The sequence below is a fragment of the Salmo trutta genome, chromosome 20 (assembly GCF_901001165.1).
Source record: "Salmo trutta chromosome 20, fSalTru1.1, whole genome shotgun sequence".
Lineage (NCBI taxonomy): Eukaryota > Metazoa > Chordata > Actinopteri > Salmoniformes > Salmonidae > Salmo > Salmo trutta.
In genome coordinates, this window is record NC_042976.1 from 21600835 (window position 1) to 21624660 (window position 23826).

The 23826-nt window shown below is 41.2% G+C and overlaps 1 protein-coding gene across 1 annotated transcript; it reads left to right on the forward strand.

Moving 5' to 3' along the window:
* LOC115155684 (succinate--CoA ligase [ADP-forming] subunit beta, mitochondrial-like) lies at positions 1-23826 on the forward strand. The gene is made up of 11 exons (XM_029702568.1): positions 1-129; positions 4342-4528; positions 9942-10041; positions 10126-10288; positions 11054-11182; positions 11769-11907; positions 18513-18674; positions 18797-18939; positions 19796-19916; positions 21904-21992; positions 22667-23826. The coding sequence occupies exons 1-11, from the start codon at positions 46-48 to the stop codon at positions 22739-22741; spliced, it is 1392 nt and encodes a 463-aa protein (XP_029558428.1). The 5' UTR covers positions 1-45; the 3' UTR covers positions 22742-23826.

A 23826-nucleotide genomic window follows, 5' to 3' on the forward strand; every position in this document is an offset into this window, starting at 1 on the left:
TATGTCACTACGCATGCACCCAATTCGTTAGCTTGAGAAGGGAACATGGCGGCGTCCCTGATTTACGGCCGATTGTCGGCAAGCCTGAGAAATTCTGGGGCAAGATCGACGCTTAACACTGCATCCAAAGTAAGTCACGTTGATAAAAATGTTACGAAATCCGGCTGCCTGTACCTGTGATTATTTTTCTGCTGCACCATCTTCGAAGTCCCCGAGAAATGGGGTGAAATTTGACATTCGCTTATCTCCTTTGAGGTGGCTAGGAAACTGGCTATGTTGGCTAGCTAACCACATTGCTAATGTTTACATGTTAGCTCGCTAGCTAACGTCGTTGCTTGTTTAGCAATGGAAAGACGAATGTATTAGTACATGTATTTAAATAAGCTTATGGGGGTTCAGGGATTTGTGTTTGTTAGCAATAGCTTTTCGCTCACATACAGTACCAGTTGTTTAGACAGTGACCTCCAACACAGCTGGCATAGACTAGAGACTACAGGACAGGGGTGCCAGGAGCGTCATGCCCATCGGGGGTACAGGGGTAGGTGCCCCTTCAGATTTGTCCTGTATAATAACATAATTTAGGTTTTTTTTTCCCTTTTATAATACTACTATCCACTTAGCAATTTTATGAAGTTGGCTTTAGCTAGCCCAACCTCATAACTAACGTAGCTACCAAGAAGCCATTTAAAACTATCAATGAAGTTAGTGGCTAGCTTGACCATCTTAGCTGGCATACCTGCTGACAAGGTTGGTAGACTTTAGAAAGGCAAACAATAACTAAAATAACCACCATTTGGGATGATAGACATCTCGAGGAATGCTTTTATATATATATATATATGTGTGTGTGTGTGTGTGTGTGTGTATATATGATTATGGCTCTAGATTGCAGGTAAAATCTGTTTCACGTGTTTGAAAAAAGTTCTCCAGCCCCCAAAGCATCCTCACATACTTTCTGCCTCCTTGGATTGTTGGGGTGCATGATGCCCCTGGGGTGTGAAGGGAGGATATGCACCATCCAGGCTGTTTGTTCATCCTCACCTGCACTGACACAGCTGACATTCTTTTCAGATTTGAAAGGAATTGGTTTGATGTTGACATAATGATTAGTTTGATGCACAAATGATATGTTTAATGTGTGTTTAGTGTGCTCTTTCATATCTGCAAACTTCCAGTATTGCACACATCTACTCCCAATTTTTTGTTGTGTGTATGTGCCCTCTTAGTCTTTTGTATGGGTGTGGCTATTCAGTGTCCTTTCACAGAGCTAGAGGTCGACCGATTTATGATTTTTCAATGCTGATACCGATTATTGGAGGACCCAAAAAAGACGATACTGATTAATCGGCCGATTTATTTAATAAAAAAAATATTTACATTTGTAATAATGACAAAGTCTGTTTCCATTCCATTTGGGACTTATTTTATTGTACTGATCAACAACATTTGCATAGAAGTAGCTTATTTGATCAAAGTAATTTTAAAAAACTGTATTCGTTTAATCATAATACAAAATTATCATCAACAACTTACATCCCTACATCAAACATGTCTAACAAAACACAGGTATAGACAATAAAATACTAAAGACATACAACAAAAACACACCCACACACTCAGCAAAAAAAAGAAACGTCCCTTTTTCAGGACCATGTCTTTCAAAGATAATTCGTAAAAATCCAAATAACTCCACAGATCTTCATTGTAAAGGGTTTAAAACACTGTTTCCCATGCTTGTTCAATGAACATGCACCTGCGGAACGGTTGTTAAGACACTAACAGCTTAAAGACGGTAGGCAATTAAGGTCACAGTTATGAAAAGCTCATTCTGGCATGACCCTCCAACATGAATGCCACCAGCCATGCTGCTTGTTCTGTGCGTGATTTCCTGCAAGACAGGAATGTCAGTGATCTGCCATGGCCAGCGAAGAGCCCGGATCTCAATCCCATTGAGCACGTCTGGGACCTGTTGGATCGGAGGGTGAGGGCTAGGGCGATTTCCCCCCAGAAATGTCCGGGAACTTGCAGGTGCCTTGGTGGAAAAGTGGGGTAGCATCTCACAGCAAGAACTGGCAAATCGGGTGCAGTCCATGAGGAGGAGATGCTCTGCAGTACTTAATGAAGCTGGTGGCCACACCAGATACTGACACTTACTTTTGATTTTGACCCCCCTTTGTTCAGAGACACATTATTCATTTTCTGTTAGTCACATGTCTGTGGAACTTGTTCAGTTTATGTCTCAGTTGTTGAGTCTTATGTTCATACAAATATTTACATGTTAAGTTTGCAGAAAATAAACGCAGTTGACAGTGAGAGAGGACGGTTCACACACACAAGTTTGGGGTCACTTAGAAATGTCCTTGTTTTTGAAAGAAAAAATAACATCAAATTGATCAGAAATACAGTGTAAACAGTGTTCATTTTGTTAACTACGTAGCTTGAAACGGCTGATTTTTAATGGAATATCTACATAGGCCCATTATCAGCAACCATCACTCCTGTGTTCCATGGCACGTTGTGGCACGTTGTGCTGATTTAAAGAAGCAATAAAAAAATTAAAAAACTGTCCTTCTTTAGACTAGTTGAGTATCTGGAGCAACAGCATGCGTGGGTTCGATTACAGGCTCTAAATGGCCAGAAACAAAGGACTTTCTTATGAAACTGAGTAGAGGTCGACCGACTATGATTTTTCAACGCCGATACCGATTATTGAAGGACCAAAAAAAGCAGATAACGATTAATTGGTCGATTTTTTTTTTTATTTATTTTTTATTTTTTTTTATTTTTTATTGTTTATTTTTTAATTATTTTTTTTAAATGTATTTGTAATAATGACAATTACAACAATACTGAATGAACACTTATTTTAACTTAATACATCAATAAAATCAATTTAGCCTCAAATAAATAATGAAACATGTTCAATTTGGTTTAAATAATGCAAAACAAAGTGTTGGAGAAGAAAGTAAAAGTGCAATATGTGCCATGTAAGAAAGCTAACGTTTAAGTTCCTTGCTCAGAACATGGGAACATATGAAAGCTGGTGGTTCCTTTTAACATGAGTCTTCAATATTCCCAGGTAAGAAGTTTTAGGTTGTAGTTATTATAGGAATTATAGGACTATTTCTCTCTATGCGATTTGCATTTCATATACCTTTGACTATTGGATGTTCTTATAGGCACTTTAGTATTGCCAGTGTAACAGTATAGCTTCCGTCCCTCTTCTTGCTCCTACCTGGGCTCTAAATATTCCTATTACATTGCACAACCTTCAATGTTATGTCAGAATTACGTAAACTTCTGGCAAATTGGTTCGCAACGAGCCAGGCGGCCCAAACTGTTGCATATACCCTGACTCTGCGTGCAATGAACGCAAGAGAAGTGACACAATTTCACCTGGTTAATATTGCCTGCTAACCTGGATTTCTTTTAGCTAAATGTGCAGGTTTAAAAATATATACTTCTGTGTATTGATTTTAAGAAAGGCATTGATGTTTAGGGTTAGGTACAGTCGTGCAACGATTTTTCTTTTTTCGCAAATGTGCTTTTGTTAAATCATCCCCCGTTTGGCGAAGTTGGCTGTCTTTGTGAGGAAGAAATAGTCTTCACACAGTTCGCAACGAGCCAGGCGGCCCAAACTGCTACATATACCCTGACTCTGTTGCAAGAGGTGACACATTTTCCATAGTTAAAATAAATTCATTAACTAAATATGCAGGTTTAAAAATATATACTTGTGTATTGATTTTAAGAAAGACATTGATGTTTATGGTTAGGTACACATTGGAGCAACGACAGTCCTTTTTCGCGAATGTGCACCGCATCGATTATATGCAATGCAGGACAGGCTAGATAAACTAGTAATATCATCAACCATGTGTAGTTAACTAGTGATTATGATTGATTTGTTTTTTTATAAGATAAGTTTAATGCTAGCTAGCAACTTACCTTGGCTTCTTACTGCATTCGCGTAACAGGCAGGCTCCTCGTGGAGTGCAATGTAAAGCAGGTGTTTAGAGCATTGGACTAGTTAACCGTAAGGTTGCAAAATTGAATCCCTGAGCTGACAAGGTAAAAATCTGTCGGTGAAAATAAGAATGTGTTCTTAACTGACTTACCTAGTTAAATTTAGGTGTAAAAAAAAATCGGTGTCCAAAAATACCGATTTCCGATTGTTATGAAAACTTGAAATCGGCCCCAATTAATCGGCCATTCCGATTAATCGGTCGACCTCTACTATGTACTCCCCCTGACATATGAGTAGGTACTGTCATGTCACTGCATCATGTACCCCCCTTCAACTTTTTCTCTCCTCTATCCCCCTCTGCCTCCCCTCTCCAGGTGCTGGGTGGTTCCTCCGGCCTTCTTTGGGATCAGCAGCAGCCCCCCCACCTTCAGCAGCAGCAGAGGAACCTCTCCCTGCATGAGTACATGAGCATCGGCCTGCTCAAAGAGGCTGGCGTCTGTGTGCCCGAGGGCAAGGTTGCCAGCTCACCCGATGAAGCCTACTCTGTTGCCAAGGAGATTGGTAAGCCATGCCTTAATAGGATGTGGGCAAATTAATTTGAGTAGGCTAACTTGGGGATGAACACTTTGAATTGGCAGCTGTCCTATATTACAGTGCATTCAGAAAGTACTGTAGGTATCTCAATCGCACTCCACACTATCCTTTCCCACCTGGACAAAAGGAACACCTATGTGAGAATGCTGTTCATTGATTACAGCTAAGTGTTCAACACCATAGTGCCCACAAAGCTCATTCCTAAGCTACGGACCCTGGGACTAAACACCTCCCTCTGCAACTGGATCCTGGACTTCCTGACGGGCCGCCCCCAAGTGTTAAGGGTAGTCAACATCTCAGGGGTGCGTGCGTAGTCCCCTCCTGTACTCCCTGTTCACCCACGACTGCGTGGCCAAGCCCGACTCCAACACCATCAAGTTTGCTGACGACACAACGGTGGTAGGCCTGATCACCGACAGCGATGAGACAGCCTATAGGGAAGAGGTCAGAGATCTGGTAGTGTAGTGCCAGGACAACAACTTCTTCCTCAACGTGACCAAGACAAAAGAGATGATCGTGGACTACAGGAAAAGCAGGGGTGAACGCCCCCATTTACATTGACAGGGCTGTAGTGGAGCGAGTCGAGAGTTTCATGTTCCTTGGTGTCTACATCACCAACAAACTATCATGGTCCAAACACACCAAGACAGTTGTGGAGAGGGCACAACAACGCCTTTTCCCCCTCAGGAGACTGAAAAGATTTGGCATGGGTCCCCAGATCCTCAAAAAGTTCTACATCTGCACTATCGAGAGCATCCTGACCGCTTGCATCACCGCTTGGTATGGCAACTGCTTGGCATCCAAGCGTAAGGTGCTACAGAGGGTAATGCGTACAGCCCAGTACATCACTGGACCACAGTCACCCAGGTCATAGACTGCTCCCTTCTACCGCACGGCAAGTGGTACCGGAGTGCCAAGTCTAGGTCCAAAAGGTTCCTTAATAGCTTCTAACCTCAAGTCATAAGACTGCTGAACAATTAATCAAATGGTCACCTGGACTATTTGCATTTTTTGTTTTTACACAGCTGCTACTTGCTGTTTATTATCTATGCATAGTCACTTTACCCCTACCTATATGTACAAATGACCTTGACTAACCTGTACCTCCACACATTGACTCGGTACCAGAACCCCCTGTATATAGCCTCATTGTTATTTTTTTCTGTTACTTTTTAAAATGTTAATACTTTAGTTTATTTAGTAAATATTTTCTTAACTGCATTGTTGGTTAAGGGCTTGTAAGTAAGCATTTCATGGTAAGGTTGTATTCGGCGCATGTGACAAATACAATTTGATACGATTTTGATGTCAGACCAGGTAGTAGTGCGTTCTACATACAATAGGCCTATTTATTGTTGTTTGACTGAGCAATAGTGCTGAGCGATTAACCAAAATGTCTGATCTTTTTTGTTTTTAAACAACTACAATGACCGTAATCCATTGGGTGCCTACTCGTCTGGTCTGTGTTTCTTTTACGCCTGCTATTTTAGGTTATTGTGGAGCAGACAGAGAGAGATGAGATGGAAGCAGGTGCGATAGAAAAGTTTCTTCGAGATGCGGTATCTCTACCTGAAAATACATGATCTAAGTGATTTAGTAGTTGTTATTCAGAAGTCATAAAAGTATTCCTTATTTACTTTGAAGAACTACTAAAATTGTGATTTTATCAGACAGCATAGGCAGCCACTCTATAGAGATGATGACTTGGAATTAAATGATAAAGTCATCAAATAAAGCAAATGTAATAGACAACAATTAAAATTATTAAATTTTTTGTAATGTTAACAAGTGATAAGCAGTATTGGGCAGTCAGTACCATCATCTGACTTTTGTTTTATTCTGTGTTATAGCATTCAACCCACATCATGCATAGTGCATTTCATGTAAAAAAAATATCTATATATATTATTTTTTTATAATCCAAACTGACCTCAAAAGCACTAATCACTCAGCACTCCTGAGTAAGGTATGTGTCAGAGTGGGCTGTAGGCCTATACTGTAATCTAGGGATATCTCTGTATCATCGTAGTGCCATAGTAAGAGGTCAGAGAGCACTTCTGGAAGTTTATAATATCTTATAAGAATTCAAAAGGCACAAAGACAGTGCCGTTTAGGGCTTAGTAGCTTTAATTACTAACGATAGCCAGCATTAGTTGACTGTACCTGATCCAAAACTTCGGTACTTCTCATCCTAATAGCTTGTTCTCCATATTATATCTTCTTTGTAAATGGTGAGCCAACATGTTTTTAAAGTTGATCAAGTTTTAAGTTTTATTAGTTGTATGTACGGGATACGGATGGTATACATTGTCCAACAAATTGTTTATTATATATATATTTTACATTTTTTAAATACCTTTTATTTAACTAGGCAAGTCAGTTAAGAACAAATTATTATTTACAATGATGGCCTACATTGGCCAAACACGGACGACGCTGCGCCGCCCTATGGGACTCCCAATCACGGCTGGTTGTGATACAGCCTGGAATCGAACCAGGGTGTCTGTAGTGACGTCTCAGGCACTGAAATGCAGTGCCTTTGACCGCTGCACCACTCGGGAGCCCCAAATGCTTACTTGCAGGTTCTTTCTTGACAATGCAACAACAATAAGAAATATACAAGTTAAGAATACGAACATAGTCTCATATTATGTTAAAATACTTAGCTGCCTGTCCCTTTAGGGGCTGGGAGGTTACCATTGTTATGGGGCATTCTGGTGTGTGTGTGTGTGTGTGTGTGTGTGTGATAGCTCGTCTGCATTTGCGAATGCTCGAATCAGCAAAAGTGATTTGAATCAATTCGGAGTTAACAAATCGAATTCGAATCTATTCAAATCTTTGGAGTCAGCCCTGGTGTACTTTCTTGTTACTTTGAAAATGGCATGTACAGTGGGGGAAAAAAGTATTTGATCCCCTGCTGATTATGTACGTTTGCCCACTTACAAAGAAATTATTAGTCTATAATTTTAATAGTAGGTTTATTTGAACAGTGAGAGACAGAATAACAACAACAAAAATCCAGAAAAACGCATGTCAAAAATGTTATAAAATGATTTGCATTTTAATGAGGGACATAAGTATTTGACCCCTCTGCAAAACATGACTTAGTACTTGGTGGCAAAACCCTTGTTGGCAATCACAGAGGTCAGACGTTTCTTGTAGTTGGCCACCAGGTTTGCACACATCTCAAGAGGGATTTTGTCCCACTCCTCTTTGCAGGTCTTCTCCAAGTCATTAAGGTTTCGAGGCTGACGTTTGGCAACTCGAACCTTCAGCTCCCTCCACAGATTTTCTATGGGATTAAGGTCTGGAGACTGGCTAGGCCACTGCAGGACCTTAATGTGCTTCTTCTTGAGCCACTCCTTTGTTGCCTTGGCCGTGTGTTTTGGGTCATTGTCATGCTGGAATATCCATCCACGACCCATTTTCAATGCCCTGGCTGAGGGAAGGAGGTTCTCACCCAAGATTTGACGGTACATGGCCCCGTCCATCGTCCCTTTGATGCGGTGAAGTTGTCCTTTCCCCTTAGCAGAAAAACACCCCCAAAGCATAATGTTTCCACCTCCATGTTTGACGGTGGAGATGGTGTTCTTGGGGTCATAGGCAGCATTCCTCCTCCTCCAAACACGGCGAGTTGAGTTGATGTCAAAGAGCTCCATTTTGGTCTCATCTGACCACAACACTTTCACCAGTTGTCCTCTGAGTCATTCAGATGTTCATTGGCAAACTTCAGACGGGCATGTATATGTATTCTTGAGCAGGGGGACCTTGCGGGCGCTGCAGGATTTCAGTCCTTCACGGCGTAGTGTGTTACAAATTGTTTTCTTGGTGACTATGGTCCCAGCTGCCTTGAGATCATTGACAAGATCCTCCCGTGTAGTTCTGGGCTGATTCCTCGCCGTTCTCGTGATCATTGCAACTCCACGAGGTGAAATCTTGCATGGAGCCCCAGGCCGAGGGATATTGACAGTTCTTTTGTGTTTCTTCCATTTGTGAATAATCACACCAAATGTTGTCACCTTCTCACCAAGCTGCTTGGCGATGGTCTTGTAGCCCATTCCAGCCTTGTGTAGGTCTACAATCTTGTCCCTGACTTTCTTGGAGAGCTCTTTGGTCTTGGCCATGGTGGAGAGTTTGGAATCTGATTGATTGATTGCTTCTGTGGACAGGTGTCTTTTTTACAGGTAACAAGCTGTGGTTAGGAGCACTCCCTTTAAGAGTGTGCTCCTAATCTCAGCTCGTTACCTGTATAAAAGACACCTGGGAGCCAGAAATCTTTCTGATTGAGAGGGGGTCAAATACTTATTTCCCTCATTAAAATGCAAATCAATTTATAACATTTTTGACATGCGTTTTTCTGCATATTTTTGTTGTTATTCTGTCTCTCACTGTTCAAATAAACCTACCATTAAAATTATAGACTGATCCTTTCTTTGTCAGTGGGCAAATGTACAAAACCAGCAGGGGATCAAATACTTTTTTCCCCCACTGTATACACATTCACCCAAATTTCTCTGGACTAATCTGAGAGTGCTGCACACAGAACCTGTAGCCTACATCTGACATGGTGTGACCCTTGGCCTTGTTTAGGGTGTTTTTAGTAGCCTCTGAGGTGGCAGTAGAGACTACAGTCTAAACATAGCACTGAACCCAAGGCTATCAGTTAACACTGTTCTGCAGCCTGCTGTGCTCAGCTGGACACACAGTAACCTGTTTACACCTATCAGTGCTTCCTTTTCCTCGGGCCAGTGTCATGGAACTACTATACTCTTGGATTAGCCTTTTTGATAAATGGCATTGCTCTGGACTAGGGATAATCTTTTAATTTGACTCAGACTAGTGTTTAGATTATTATATGTTAATGAAATCAAAATGTCCTCCCAGGCTTTACATAGAGGTTTTAGTCATGTCATTTTTAGGTAGCCTACTCTGTTACTATCTGTAATAGAGTGTTGTCAAACTTTGTTAATATGTTACTATACTAGATCAATAAAGTTAAATCATCTCTGCCCTACTGAATTCCTCTGTGGTAATGAGTAGGGCCTAACATGATGTAGAACAATGTATCCATTCACTGTGTAGCTTACTCGATGCTAACGCACAGTTTTCTGGTTGTGGATACAGATTAACTTGACAATGTCCAGAAGTAGCCTGGTCATTTAGGGCCATGATTGCATGCCTTTGCTAGAAAGGTTGTGTTAGACAGTGTTTGCACTGACAATGTTTTGTGTAGTTTGTACGTCTGCATTATTATCAGTCTGTGTGTGTAAATGGCAGTGGAGTGTTGGGCTTGTCTGTAACTGCTACGGTCTCTTTCTCCCTCGTGTGTGTGTGTGTGTGTGTGTGTGTGTGTGTGTGTGTGTGTGTGTGGGTGTCTCAGGCACCAAGGATCTAGTGGTGAAGGCTCAAGTGTTGGCTGGAGGCCGAGGTAAAGGCACCTTCGAGGGAGGTCTGAAGGGAGGAGTGAAGATTGTCTACTCGTGAGTGTCCGAGAGAACTCCTCTCAAACTGCACCTTTTTCTACTCTGTGTCAATTCTTCTGTCTCTCTTCCCCTCTCCTACAGTCCAGAGGAGGCCCGGGACATCTCTTCTCAGATGATTGGTCGTAAGCTGTACACCAAGCAGACAGGCGAGCAGGGCCGTATCTGTAACCAGGTTTTCATCTGTGAGCGCAGGTACCCCCGCAGGGAGTACTACTTCGCCATCACCATGGAGAGATCCTTTCAGGTGAGGTCATATCCGCCCTTTCACGCCTCTCAGGTGACAACAGCTGACAAATCACGCTCAGCCATTCTGGGTCAGGCTGTCAGATTTGACATATTGGGCAGCTGTTACTCTTGATTTTGAATGTTGATGGTGTTGTGTTGGATGGTCCCACTAGATGGCGTAGTGGTAAAGGACATGGCCGTGGACATGTTGAAATACTTGTGCTCCGTGGGACTTGGTTGTCCAGCTGCTGTTATAGTTCTGTTCTCTAAATAGGATAATGAGACACCAGTTGTCATTGAGAATTTGAAGACCGATGGATCAACTCAATCGTTTGTTACATTTATTTACGATAGCCCAGGTACTATTAGGTATCTGTATTGACCCTTTTGCACAACTCTTTTGACTTATCACATATGCTGCTGTTTTTTATTATCTATCCAGTCACTTTAGCCTTACCTTTATGTAGATATCTACCTAAATTACCTCGTACCCCTGCAGTACCACTGTACTGGTATTTATAGCCAAGTTATTGTTACTCATTGTGTATTTATTCCTTGTGTTATTATTTTTCTGTTTTTCTCTCTGCGTTGTTGGGAAGGGCCGTAAACATTTTACTGTTAGTCTACACCTGTTGTTTACGAAGCATGTGACAAATACAATTTCATTTGCTGTGAGACCTATGTTCCATTAATTTGCTCTTTTTTAGTTTGATTACCACTTGCCACTCAATGAGTGTGTAAAATGATTGGTACTCCTAATCTCTCGGCCCCTCCCTCTGAACAGGGCCCCGTGTTGATTGGCAGCTCTCAGGGGGGCGTGAACATCGAGGATGTGGCAGCGGAGAATCCCGACGCCATTGTGAAGGAGCCAATCGACATCATGGAGGGAATCAAGATGGAACAAGCTGTTTCGGTACAGTTGAGATCGGGTTGTAAAAATACCTCTTGATTTGTCTTTCAGTCTCTTAGATCCCAGGAAACACTACATACTCTGGTAAATAAACAATACTCCACCTGATTTTTAAAGCTAGCTATTTTGGTCCATGTTTAAACAAATTACTTGCGGCAACATTTATATTCAAATTAGGTCTGTTTTGAGTTTCTCTCTAAAGACAAGGGCCTCAGAACCTTATTAGTTAGGCATGTCCCCTGACGCAGTGTAATATCGTTAAACGTCAGGTTTTGACTTTGATATGCTCACTCAACATGCCATCTCACACACTACATGTCTCTTAGAGTGCCTGCAATGTTACCATGACCTGCCAACGTCTCTCACATTCACTATACCCCTCATTGGCATTCGTTCCTCCTCTCCTTCAACTCCTCTCACCTTCAATTGAATTCAAGAGTGTTTTACAAACTGGTAATAGATTTGTAAATGTTGCTAAAGTAGAAATAAATGACAAACACTGTAGATTTGAAGAACTGATATTGATACATTTCTTTCTTTTGCTCCCTCACTCTTTTCTCGGTCTTCTCTGTCTTTGCTCTCTCTCCAGATTGCCACAAAGATGGGCTTCCCTGCTGCTCTGATTGACGACGCAGCTGCTAACATAATCAAGCTCTACAACGTCTTCATGAAGTTCGACGCCTCCATGCTGGAGATCAACCCCATGGTGGAGGATGCCTCTGGCCAGGGTACACATACACTTGCTTTTCGTTCCTAGTGATGTTGTTAGTCACGCCAGTGTTAAGAGCTGGGTGAGAGTGTGTTGCTTGGTTGGAGGCTTCTCCCATTGATCTATGACTCACTGTCAATCATTTTCATTAACGCACTACCAGTGAAAAACCCTAGTGTGAATCACTGCACTTTTAACTGATGTGCCAATTTGGCAGCTAAACCCCATGGTACTGAAGGAATGATGGTGTTACTGCACAACCAACCGTCTTCAACATCATAGCCATACATGGTAGAGTATGGTGGCTGGGTCAAATAAGAGGCCCTATGTTAGCTTTGAAATGTGAAAGGCATTCCAGTGCTCATATGTACTTCGAATGACCTTGTGGTTATGGGCTGACTTGACCAACTCCGAACATACCAGGAGCGTTGACAGTAGGAATGGCCAGTGCCAATTTGTAAGTCGCTCTGGATAAGAGCGTCTGCTAAATGACGTAAATGTAATGCTGGCCCTTTGACCCTACTACATTAGCAAACATCTGTAGAGGTCTCTATCTGTCACCAACCCAGATCTGTCCTTGACATGTACAGCCAACCAAAGTTACAGAACTATACTCAACAAAAATATAAACGCAACATGTAAAATGTTGATTTCATGAGCGGTAATAAAAAGATCCCAGAAATTTTTCATACACGTAAAAAGATTATTTCTTTCAAAATTTGTGCACACATTTGTTTACAACCCTGTTAGTAAGAATTTATCCTTTGCCAAGATAGTCTATCCACCTGACAGGTGTGGCATATCAAGAAGCTGATTAAACAGCATGATCATTACAAGGGCTGTCCCCGACTAAAAATAATCTTGGTCGACCAAGAATTATTTTCACCAATCGATTGGTTGAAATGTTAAAAGTTGTATTTTTCCATATATAGATGTTTTAATCAAATTAACTATATGCACTGAGCTTGTCTGATGCTTTAAGCACACTGTTTGATTAAATAATTAAGAGACACAAATGACTAGAGGGAGTCCGACCACAATTGATTTGATTGTGCCGGGCCTGGTTCAGACTTGTTGTGTTAAAAAAAAAAAGACAGCGAGTGACTGTGTGACTAGCACCCGTTGTCTGTCTCTCCTTGCTGCAGCGACCACCACAGAACATTAGCAGTGTATCGCGCTGTCTGTGTTGTTGAAGCTGCAACATAATTATAGCCATTTCTGACTGAAAAATTGTTACTGAAATCCCTAATTTGTTAAGGAAAAACATTTCCCATTCCCTCAACCATTGCTCTCTTTACGTGAAGCGTGACCAATAGGGCATGACCTATAGCATATCATAATCACATCAATAAATAGGTTATAACAAACTCTGAACACCATAACACATGTGACAGAAAAATGGATGCAGAGGACGTGACAAATAAACAAAATGGGGAATGTTTACTTGTTTCTCAGGAGGTAAAGTGGACATCAGATATGGGGAATACATGTGATCATTGTAGAAAATACTGGAGATCAAGAAAAAGGAAGTAAGGCGCAAACAATGCGTGCATATTATGTGTGCCAAGCAGGTGCTGTTAGATTAGAATATTATTTTTTTGGAACAATGTAAACTATTATAAGCGTACCGGAGTCTGTAATTATAATTTTTTTGTAAAGCCTTTATTACAGCAAAGACTAAACGGGAATGTAACGGTTTAGGCCTATTTATTGTTTACGCTAATTATTCAATGGTCGCTTTGGTTATTTTATTTGAAAACTAAAATGCTTGATTGCATTTAAAGTCATGAATGGCTCGTATGCTGTGTGATGACATGAACGAGTAAATGATTGATACAGTAGCCTATATAAGTATTGAAATGTAGGCCTAAGTAAAGTACGGTATTAAGGCTAAACAGGATATACAAGGCTGCTATACTAAGCCTACTAATGATAATGACATTATTATAATGATGATCATAATAATAATAAGGAGATCACGGAAAATGCAATAATAATAATAATAATAATAATAATAATAATAATTTTTCTGACCATTTGGAACAGTGTAAATAACAAATAAATAATACCAGAGAGACTGGTCTAATGACAAAAAGTGTAAAGCCTTTTATTACAGCATAGCAAAGATTAAAAACAGATGGATTTGTCCAATATTTTGCAGTTGCGTGAGGCTTGGTGCAGAAGGAATCAGTATGCTATTAAACAAACACTCAAACAGGCAACAGAAGCAAGATATGTCTTATTCCTGTAAATATAGCGTTCAAAAGTTTGGGGTCACTTAGAAATGTCCTTGTTTTTGAAAGAAAAGCACATTTTTGTCCCTTTTTTTAAAATGACATCAAATTGATCAGAAACACAGTGTAGACATTGTTAATGTTGTAAATGACTATTGTAGCTGGAAACTGCTTAAAAAAAATATCTTGTAGGTGTACAGAGGCCCATCATTCCTGTGTTCCAATGGCACATTGTGTTAGTTAATCCAAGTTTATCATTTTAAAAGGCTAATTGATCATTAGAAAACCCTTTTGCAATATGTTAGCACAGCTGAAAACTGTTCTGATTTAAAGAAGCAATGAAATCTGCCGCCTTTAGACTAGTTGAGTATCTGGAACATCAGCATTTGTGGGTTCGATTACAGGCTCAAAATGGTCAGAAATAAAGAACTTTCTTCTGACACTCGTCAGTCTATTCTTATTCTGAGAAAGAAAGGCTATTCCATGTGAGAAATTTCCAAGAAACTGAAGATCTCGTACAGCGCTGTGTACTACTCCTTTCACAGAACGGTGCAAACTGGCTCTAACCAGAATAGAAAGAGTGGGAGGCCCCGGTGCACAACTGAGCAAGAGGACAAGTACATTAGCGTGTCTAGTTTGAGAAACAGTCTCAACGTCAACAGTGAAGAGGCGACTCCGAGATGCTGGCCTTCTAGGCAGAGTTGCAAAGAAAAAGTCATATCTCAGACTGGCCAATATAAAGAAAAGATTAAGATTGGGAAAAGAACAGACACTGAACAGAGGAACTCTGCCTAGAAGGCCAGCATCCCGGAGTCGCCTCTTCATTGTTGATGTTGAGGCTAGAGGTCGACCGATTAATCTGAATGTCCGATTAATTATGGCCGATTTCAAGTTCTTGTAACAATCGGTAATCGTCATTTTTGGACACCGATCATGGCCGATTACATTGCACTCCACGAGGAGACTGTGTGGCAGGATGACTACCTGTTATGCGAGTGCAGAAAGGAGCCAAGGTAAGGTGCTAGCTAGCATTAAACGTATCTTATAAAAAACAATCCATCTTAACATAATCACTAGTTAACTACACATGGTTGATGATATTACTAGTTTATCTAGCTTGTCCTGCGTAGCATATAATCGATGCAGTGCCTGTTAATTTGTCATTGAATCACAGCCTACTTCGCCAAACGGGTGATTTAACAAGCGCATTCGCTAAAAAAGCACTGTCGTTGCACCAATGTATACCTAACCATAAACATCAACATCTTTCTTAAAATCAATACACAAGTATTTCTTTTTAAAGTCGCATATTTAGTTAATATTGCCTGCTAACATTAACTTCTTTTAACTAGGGAAATTGTGCCACTTCTATTGCGTTCTGTGCAACAGAGTCAGGGTATATGCAGCAGTTTGGGCCGCCTGGCTCGTTGCGAACTGTGTGAAGACCATTTCTTCCAAACAAAAGACAGCCAACTTTGCCAAACGGGGGATGATTTAACAAAAGCGCATTTGCGAAAAAAGCACAATCGTTGCGCTATTGTACCTAACCATAAAAATCAATGCCTTTCTTAAATTCAATACACAGAAGTATATATTTTTAAACCTGCATATTTAGTTAAAAGAAATTCATGTTAGGAGGCAATATTAAACTAGGGAAATTGTGTCACTTCTCTTGCGTTCGTTGCATGCAGAGTTTGGGCCGCAGTTTGGGCCGCCTGGCTCATTGCGAACTCATTTTCCAGAATTTTACGTAATTATGACATAACATTAAAGGTTGTGCAATGTAACAGCAATATTTAGACTTATGGATGCCACCCGTTAGATAAAATTCGGAACGGTTCCGTATTTCACTGAAAGAATAAACTTTTTGTTTTTGAAATGATAGTTTCTGGATTTGACCATATTAATGATAATAATATGTATTATATTATTATAATAATAATATATATTAATAATAATAATAATAATAAAATAATATATAATGTAATATATACATAATTAATTCCCCACCTCTTTAAGGAATACCTGGGATAGGATAAAGTAATCCTTCTAACCCCCCCCCCCCCCTTAAAAGATTTAGATGCACTATTGTAAAGTGGTTGTTCCACTGGATATCATAAGGTGAATGCACCAATTTGTAAGTCGCTCTGGATAAGAGCGTCTGCTAAATTACTTAAATGTAATGTAAATGTAATGACCTAAGGCTCGTATTTCTGTGTGTTATTATAATTAAGTCTATGATTTGATAGAGCACTCTGACTGAGCGGTGGTAGGCAGCAGCAGGCTCGTAAGCATTCATTCAAACAGCACTTTGCTGCGTTTGCCAGAAGCTCTTCGCAATGCTTCAAGCATTGTGCTGTTTATGACTTAAAGCCTATCAACTCCCAAGATTAGACTGGCAATACTGAAGTACCTATTAGAACATTTAATAGTCAAAGTTATATGGAATACAAATGGTATAGCGAGAAGAAGTCCTATAATAACTACAACCTAAAACTCTTACCTGGGAATATTGTATACTCGTTAAAAGGAACCACCAGCTTTCATATGTTCTCATGTTCTGAGCAAGGAACTTAAACGTTAGCTTTTTTACATGGCACATATTGTGCTTTTACTTTCTTCTCCAACACTTTGTTTTTGCATTATTTAAACCAAATTGAACATGTTTCATTATTTATTTGAGACTAAATAGATTTTATTGATATATTAAGTTAAAGTAAAAGTGTTCATTGTTCATTCAGTATTGTTGTAATTGTCATTAAAGAAGAAAGTTATTTCTTTCTGGCCATTTTGAGCCTGTAATCGATCCCACAAATGCTGATGCTCCAGATACTCAACTAGTCTAAACAAGGCCAATTTTATAGCTTCTTTAATCAGAACAAAAGTTTTCAGCTGTGCTAACATAATTGCCAAAGGGTTTTCAATTAGCCTTTTTAAAATGATAAACTTGGATTATCTAACACAACGTGCCATTGAAACACAGGAATGATGGGCCTCTGTACGCCTACAGGTATGTAGATATTCCATAAAAAATCTGCCATTTCCAGCTACAATAGTCATGTACAACATTAACAATATCTACACTGTATTTCTGATCAATTTGATGTTATTTTAATGAATGCAAAATTAGCTTTTCTTTCAAAAACAAGGACATGTCTAAGTGAACGGTGGTGTTTATGGATGATTTATGAAGCCAGACAGGTGTCTAGTACACCATGATTTGTATTTATTTATTTTTCTACTGCTCGACTAAAGAAATCTCAGTCGACAAAAAGCCTATCGACCAAACAATTGTCCAGTCGACTAAATGGGGTCAGCCCTAATCATTACACAGGTCCACCTTGTGCTGGGGACAATAAAAGGCCACTCTAAATTGTGTTTTGTCACACAGCACAATGTCACAGATGTCTCATGTTTTGAGGGAGCATGTAATTGGCATGCTGCCTGCAGGAATGTCCAACAGAGCTGTTGCCAGATAATTTAATGTTGCTTTCTCTACCATAAGCCACCTCCAATGTCGTTTTAGAGAATTTGTCAGTCGTGTGAATGAGCGGTTTGCTGATGTCAACGTTGTGAACAGAGTGCCCCGTGGTGGTGGGATTATGGTATGGGCAGGCATAAGCTACTGACAACAAACTAGATTGCATTTTTATCGATGGCAATTTGAATGCACAGTGATACCGTGACGAGCTCCTGAGGCCAATTGTCGTGCCATTTATCTGCAGCCATCACCTCATGTTTCAGCATGATAATGCATGGCCCCATGTCGCTAGGATCTGTACACCATTCCTGAAAGCTGAAAATGTCCCAGTTCTTCCTTGGCTTGCATACTCACCAGACAAGTCACCCGTTGAGCATGTTTGGGATGCTCTGGATCGACGTGTACAACAGCATGTTCCAGTTCCCGCCAATATCAAGCCACTTTGCACAGCCTTTGAATAGGAGTGGGACAACATTCCACAGGCCACAATCAACAGCCTGATCAACTATCTGCGAAGGAGATGCATGAGGCAAATAGATACTTTCTGGTTTTCTGATCCACACCCCTACTTTTCTTTTTAAGGTATCTGTGACCACATTTGTATTCCCAGTCATGTGAAATCCATAGATTGGGGCCTAATGAATTTATTTCAATTGACAGATTTCCTTATATGAACTATAACACAGTAAAATCTTAGAAATTGTTGAATGTTGCATTTTTATATTTTTGTTCAGTATAGATAATCTGTTGCACCTTGGACCAGGCATTGGAAAATGTACCCTCAAAGTACAAACGGATATCTGCCTCTGGCTTTGTTGTAGTGAAGTTACAGGGTCATTGGGTTTTCGTCACCCAATGATGTCAGCCATCTTGGGCTCAGCTTCTGTCTCCTGTGTGTCCCTCTGACAGTGATGTGCATGGACGCCAAGATCAACTTTGACTCGAACGCAGCGTATCGCCAGAAGAAGGTGTTTGACATGCAGGACTGGACCCAGGAGGATGCCAGGGACAGACAGGCAGCCAAGGCTGACCTCAACTACATTGGCCTGGACGGATCCATCGGGTGTCTGGGTGAGCGCCACAACACACCCGACACTGCTTCACAGCACCACACACCTGGCTTTATAGTAGCAGTAGTGATAGAAATCTATTTTGTTTTTTATATTCACTCTATATTCTCTGTGTTTGTGTAGTGAACGGGGCTGGTCTTGCCATGGCCACCATGGACATCATCAAGCTGCATGGTGGCACGCCCGCCAACTTCCTGGATGTGGGGGGCGGAGCTACAGCCCACCAGGTGATGGAGGCCTTTAAACTCATCACCTCTGACAGGAAGGTAAGGACTGGGAATGGGGGACACTTATCACTGTAACACCTAGCATCTCTGGTTGTCATTGAAGAAGCATTAATCTGCAGTAGGCAATCACTTCTCACTGTGGCACCAATAGGCACAGACATGTCATGTGTTCCACAGTCCTTCACCCTGACCTCTATCCCCAACTGGAACGGGACGGCTGGGTATCTAGAGCAGTAGTAGCCTGCAGTTGATACTATTGATGTTTTGATGGAGTTAGGGGGTAGGGATTCATTAGGAATTCCTGATGTTTGGACCTTCAGGAAGGTTACGGTTGTATAAAGTAACTTTTCAGTACACGCATCCCCTAGTTAGTAGGTGTATCTTTTGACAGACATGTCTGGAGTTACCTGAAGATATCAGTAGGATAGCTCACTCTGAGGTTGGGGTTTACTACTGGTGGAACCTATTGGGTGACATTTATCTGTGGGATTTTGAATGGGGGAGGACTTTAGAGGGAGTACAGGGAGGGTTCTAACCTGCTGTGTAACATACAGTTAGTCATTCATTCATTGACGGGTGAGTAGGTTTTTGATAGATGGTTATAAGCTCTCATGGGAGACACCTGCTTAGTGTGGTCCTAGTGGCGTTTGTGGTTTATTATGGAGCCTCAGTAATGGTGTGGTATTTATAAGTGTTCATTTAAACCGCTACAGTTTTATAATACACATTACATTTACAGTGTGATCTTGATTTTGTTGATGTTATGAGGTTTGGTTGTTATTGTTCCTGTATGAATTTGTGATCAAGCTTTTGTGATTGCTTTGTTTTTGGTCTTCTATGGTCAATATCTTCGGTTATGCTTTCATGGTCAACGTCTTTGGTTTGTGGTCCTCAGGTGCAGGCCATCCTTGTGAACATCTTTGGTGGCATCATGAGGTGTGACATCATCGCTCAGGGCATCATCATGGCTGTTACAGATCTGGACCTGAAGATCCCCATTGTGGTGCGGTTACAAGGTGAGACTGACCTCCCTTATACCGTCAAGTATGAGGTAGCCAGCACAATAGCAGCTTGGCATGACCACCCTGTGGCAATTACAGTGAAAACTATTTTAGCTTTGTTATATACTGTAGGCTACTGCACTGCCATTTTGGTGCACATACTGGGCTGGGAGAGAGGTAGGGGGCGACAGTGGAGGGTGGCCTTTTAAAGGTCAACGAGCAAGCAGCCTGTCAGGATTAGGCTCTTCTAGTACTTCCCCACACACACACTAGTGATGTGGGGGATACAGTTGCATATCGGGATGTTATTTTTTACGATGTACTATCGCAATATTATTTTTCCTTCATAGCTTGTTCTCCATCTTTTTTTAAGTAAGGTACCAATTTGTTTTCAGCACTTTTATTTCCATGACTGATAAACTTGTTTTCTCATGGCTCACTTGTCTTTCTGCAGCAGACATGGTGAGCAATATGTTTGGAACATCAAATCGCAATAAAATCACACTATCGAATCGCAATAAATATAGAATTGCAGTGCAGATCGTATCGGACCTAAGTGTCACATAATACCGGCGCTATGGGACCCTGTAGCTCCCAGCCTTATTCCAGCCTCTCCCTTCTGGACATGTTTTGTAACACACAGGGACACAGAATGTATGAAGTTATACAGAACTCAATCACTCATCAACTAAATGTAATTGGACTAAAATGATTTCCTTCACGAACGGTTTAGTTATGTATAATGAACTTTCACAAATTAGACTTCTAATTTATTTAGTCTGCTATTTTCAATGCTTTTGTAATCATGACGCAGGGTTGTTATTCCAATTGTCTAGCCCAGGTATTCCCAGGGGTACTCACAATCCTGTCGGGGGTACGCCAAATAAAAACTGTGATTCACAAGTATTTTTTAGTTTTTTATGTAAAAAAAAAGTTAACATTTTTTTCTTCACATTTTCAAACAGTTCATTTATATTTTCTAACTGGGCTATACATTTGGGTGAGGTTTTTTTCTTTCCTGCGTACCCTCGTTTCACTGCCAAAAATAAAATTAAACCATCTAGTGTTTAGGGAAATAACAATACAATGTCAAATACAGGTAGCCTTGTCAAATAATTAACATCCAATCACAATAACCGTTACTCTCTCGCGGGAATTCCACTAATGGTTTGTCTGTAGCCAAACTTAGCTGCTGCTCATGTTGGTATTTGTAATGATGGCGCAAAAGCCATGATAGGGAGACATAGTGGAGAGGTAATGCGCGCGCAAGCAGTTGCTCCCAACGCCACTTGGGTACACTGTAGCATCCACGGGAGTCTCTTTCTGCCAAGGGAATGCCTGACAGCTTGAAAGATGTTTTGACACTACAGTGAAAATGGTTAACTTTGTTAAAGCAAGACCACTGAACTCTCGTGTATTATTTGCGCTATGCAATGATATGGGCAGCGACCATGTAACGCTTTTACAACATACAAAAGTGCGCTAGTTATGAAGCGGAAAAGTATTGACCCGTTTTTTTTTCATTGAGAGACGAGCTTAATTTTCACTTGTCTGACCGCTTGAATGATGACGAGTTTCTCACACGACTGGTCTATCTGGGTGGTCTATCGCCTGAATGATCTGAATCTAGGATTACAAGGACTCTCTGCAACTATATTCAATGTGTAGGACAAAATTGAGGCTATGATTAAGAAGTTGGAGCTCTTCTCTGTCTGCATTAACAAAGACAACACACAGGTCTTTCCACCATTGTATGATTTTTTTTTGTGTGCAAATGAACTCAAGCTTATGTACAATGTCAAATGTGATATAGCAAAGCACCCGAGTGAGTTGGGTGCACAATTATGCAGGTACGGATGACACAAATAACTTGAATTGTTATCCCTTTCATGCCCAGCCTCCCTCCAGTCCACTTACCGATATCTGAGCTATATAAAAGAGAACCAAAGAGCTTTCTAAAAGATCAGCATTCCTTCTTCAGCCTCGTTCTGCTGTGTTTCAGGATCCAGAGTGGACGATGCCAAAGCTCTGATTGCCGCTAGCCCACTGAAGCTCCTGGCCTGTGACGATCTGGACGAGGCCGCTAGAATGGTACACACACACACCTCTCTACCTCTACCCCTCTAAGCACCCGGTCTGGTTTATGTAGGGTGGTGGGCATGTGTGTGTGGTCTATGTGAAGGTCTATGTGAAGTGTGTGAATGTGAAAAGGAATGTCAGGAACTGTTTGTGGTGTGTGTAAAAATGTGTGTGAGACGAGGGTCACCAGCAGGGTAGAATGTGTGTGCGTGGGGTGTGTGTCAATTGACAGCGTCAGGGTATAGTGACTGTTTAAACCCAGCTCATCGCCATCCTGACTGGCTGAAGTGACACTGCCTGAGTTTTATGGCTCTGATTTCTGGCAGAGCTAGCAGCAGTGACGTTGAGTCAGAGCAAAGGCCCCCTTCCTCTCATCTCGCCCCTCCATCTATCTTTCCCTCTACCGCTAGTCTGGCTTTGCTCTCACTGACTCTCACTGACTCCCACTATCTCTCCTCTCCACTCGCTCTCCTTTGTTTTTGGAGTGTTCTACTCCCCAAAGAGACGAGCATCAGTTAGCCAGCACAATGGCAGCTTGGCATGACCACCCTGTGGCAGTTACAGCCCCCCGCAATTAAAACTATTCACTTTTAGTGGTTTTGTCTGTTTTTTAATGAGATCACTCATATAGTTCCCTACTGCTGTGCTTGTGTTTAAAGTTTTCTCTATCTGTTTCCTCTTTGCAGGTTGTAAAGCTTTCTGAAATTGTGTCGCTGGCTCAGGAGGCTCATGTGGACATCTCTTTCCAGCTGCCACTCTAAGCCATGCCCCTTGACTCTACAACCCCATCTGAACCCTGACACCCCACCCCTTGAACAACAAGAAGAGCCTCTCATTACTGAGCGAATACTCCAATACAACACAGCCCACCAACTTCTGTTCTGTTTCTCTCTGTCTCTCTCTGTGGCAAGGCTCCAAAATACGCACACACATACAGGTAACTGCCAAATGAAAGGAAACTAAGTAAATGAGGGATACAAAGTTGCCTGGCTACCCAGACTCCTTGCTCCTGCCAAACGCTATGCCACGCCCACGAACATTAGTTTCTTCACCGCAAAGAGTCTGGATCTGAGTACCTTCCCGACCCTTCACCAAATGCACCCCTGAAGGAGTGCCTTATATTGAGTGGTCTGAGAATGGGAGATGGGGCAAGAATGTGGGGGGTTTAAAGGGGAGGTGCCCATTGTAATGACAGCTGCTAGGTTGTGACACTGGACTAATACTTGGAAAACACTTCAGCTAAGAAAAGAGTTGATGGAATGTAAATCGCTGTTAGGAGTACCTCTCATTTCATCTCCATGCAATTTGAAATGCATAGCTGAATAGTGGTTTGTTCTGAGTCTGGCGAGAGAGACTAATACCTGGATAAAAGCATCAGAGTACTCTCCTTTACTCCTGAACTAGTAAGAGTTCTTTGAGTGTTTAGTGTGTGTGTGTGATATCTAAACTACTGCTTATCTGGTTGACTGCATGTTTTTGTATTTGTCTCTTCCATCCCTTCTATAAGATGGTCTCCTATATAATAGTCTGCCGCCATGTCACAGGAACAACCTTACTCACTCTGTTCAGGTACATATGACAACAAAAATGGGGGTGGGCCGTGTCCACTGAACTGTTAAAAGATTGGACTGTAGTTAAGTCTTCTCTCTATTTCTCTGTATCTCCCTATCTCCCTCCGTTCCTCTGTATCTGTTACTCCCCAGCCCTCCGAACACAGAAGCAACTTATTGTGAGTTGTAAAACATTTATTATATCTTGTAAATAACGAGACCGCTGTTCTCTTCTATAAAATATTTATGCTTCTCTTGGGGAGTAAAAAATAAATGAATAAATAGTGAACACCAAA

Excerpts from the sequence above, each read along its gene's own strand:
- LOC115155684 (XM_029702568.1), top strand. The coding sequence starts at position 46 with ATGGCGGCGTCCCTGATTTACGGCCGATTGTCGGCAAGCCTGAGAAAT. Across the intron at positions 10,042-10,125 it reads GGAGTGAAGATTGTCTACTC|TCCAGAGGAGGCCCGGGACA; the intron begins GTGAGTGTCCGA and ends CCTCTCCTACAG. Across the intron at positions 18,675-18,796 it reads CGGATCCATCGGGTGTCTGG|TGAACGGGGCTGGTCTTGCC; the intron begins GTGAGCGCCACA and ends GTGTTTGTGTAG.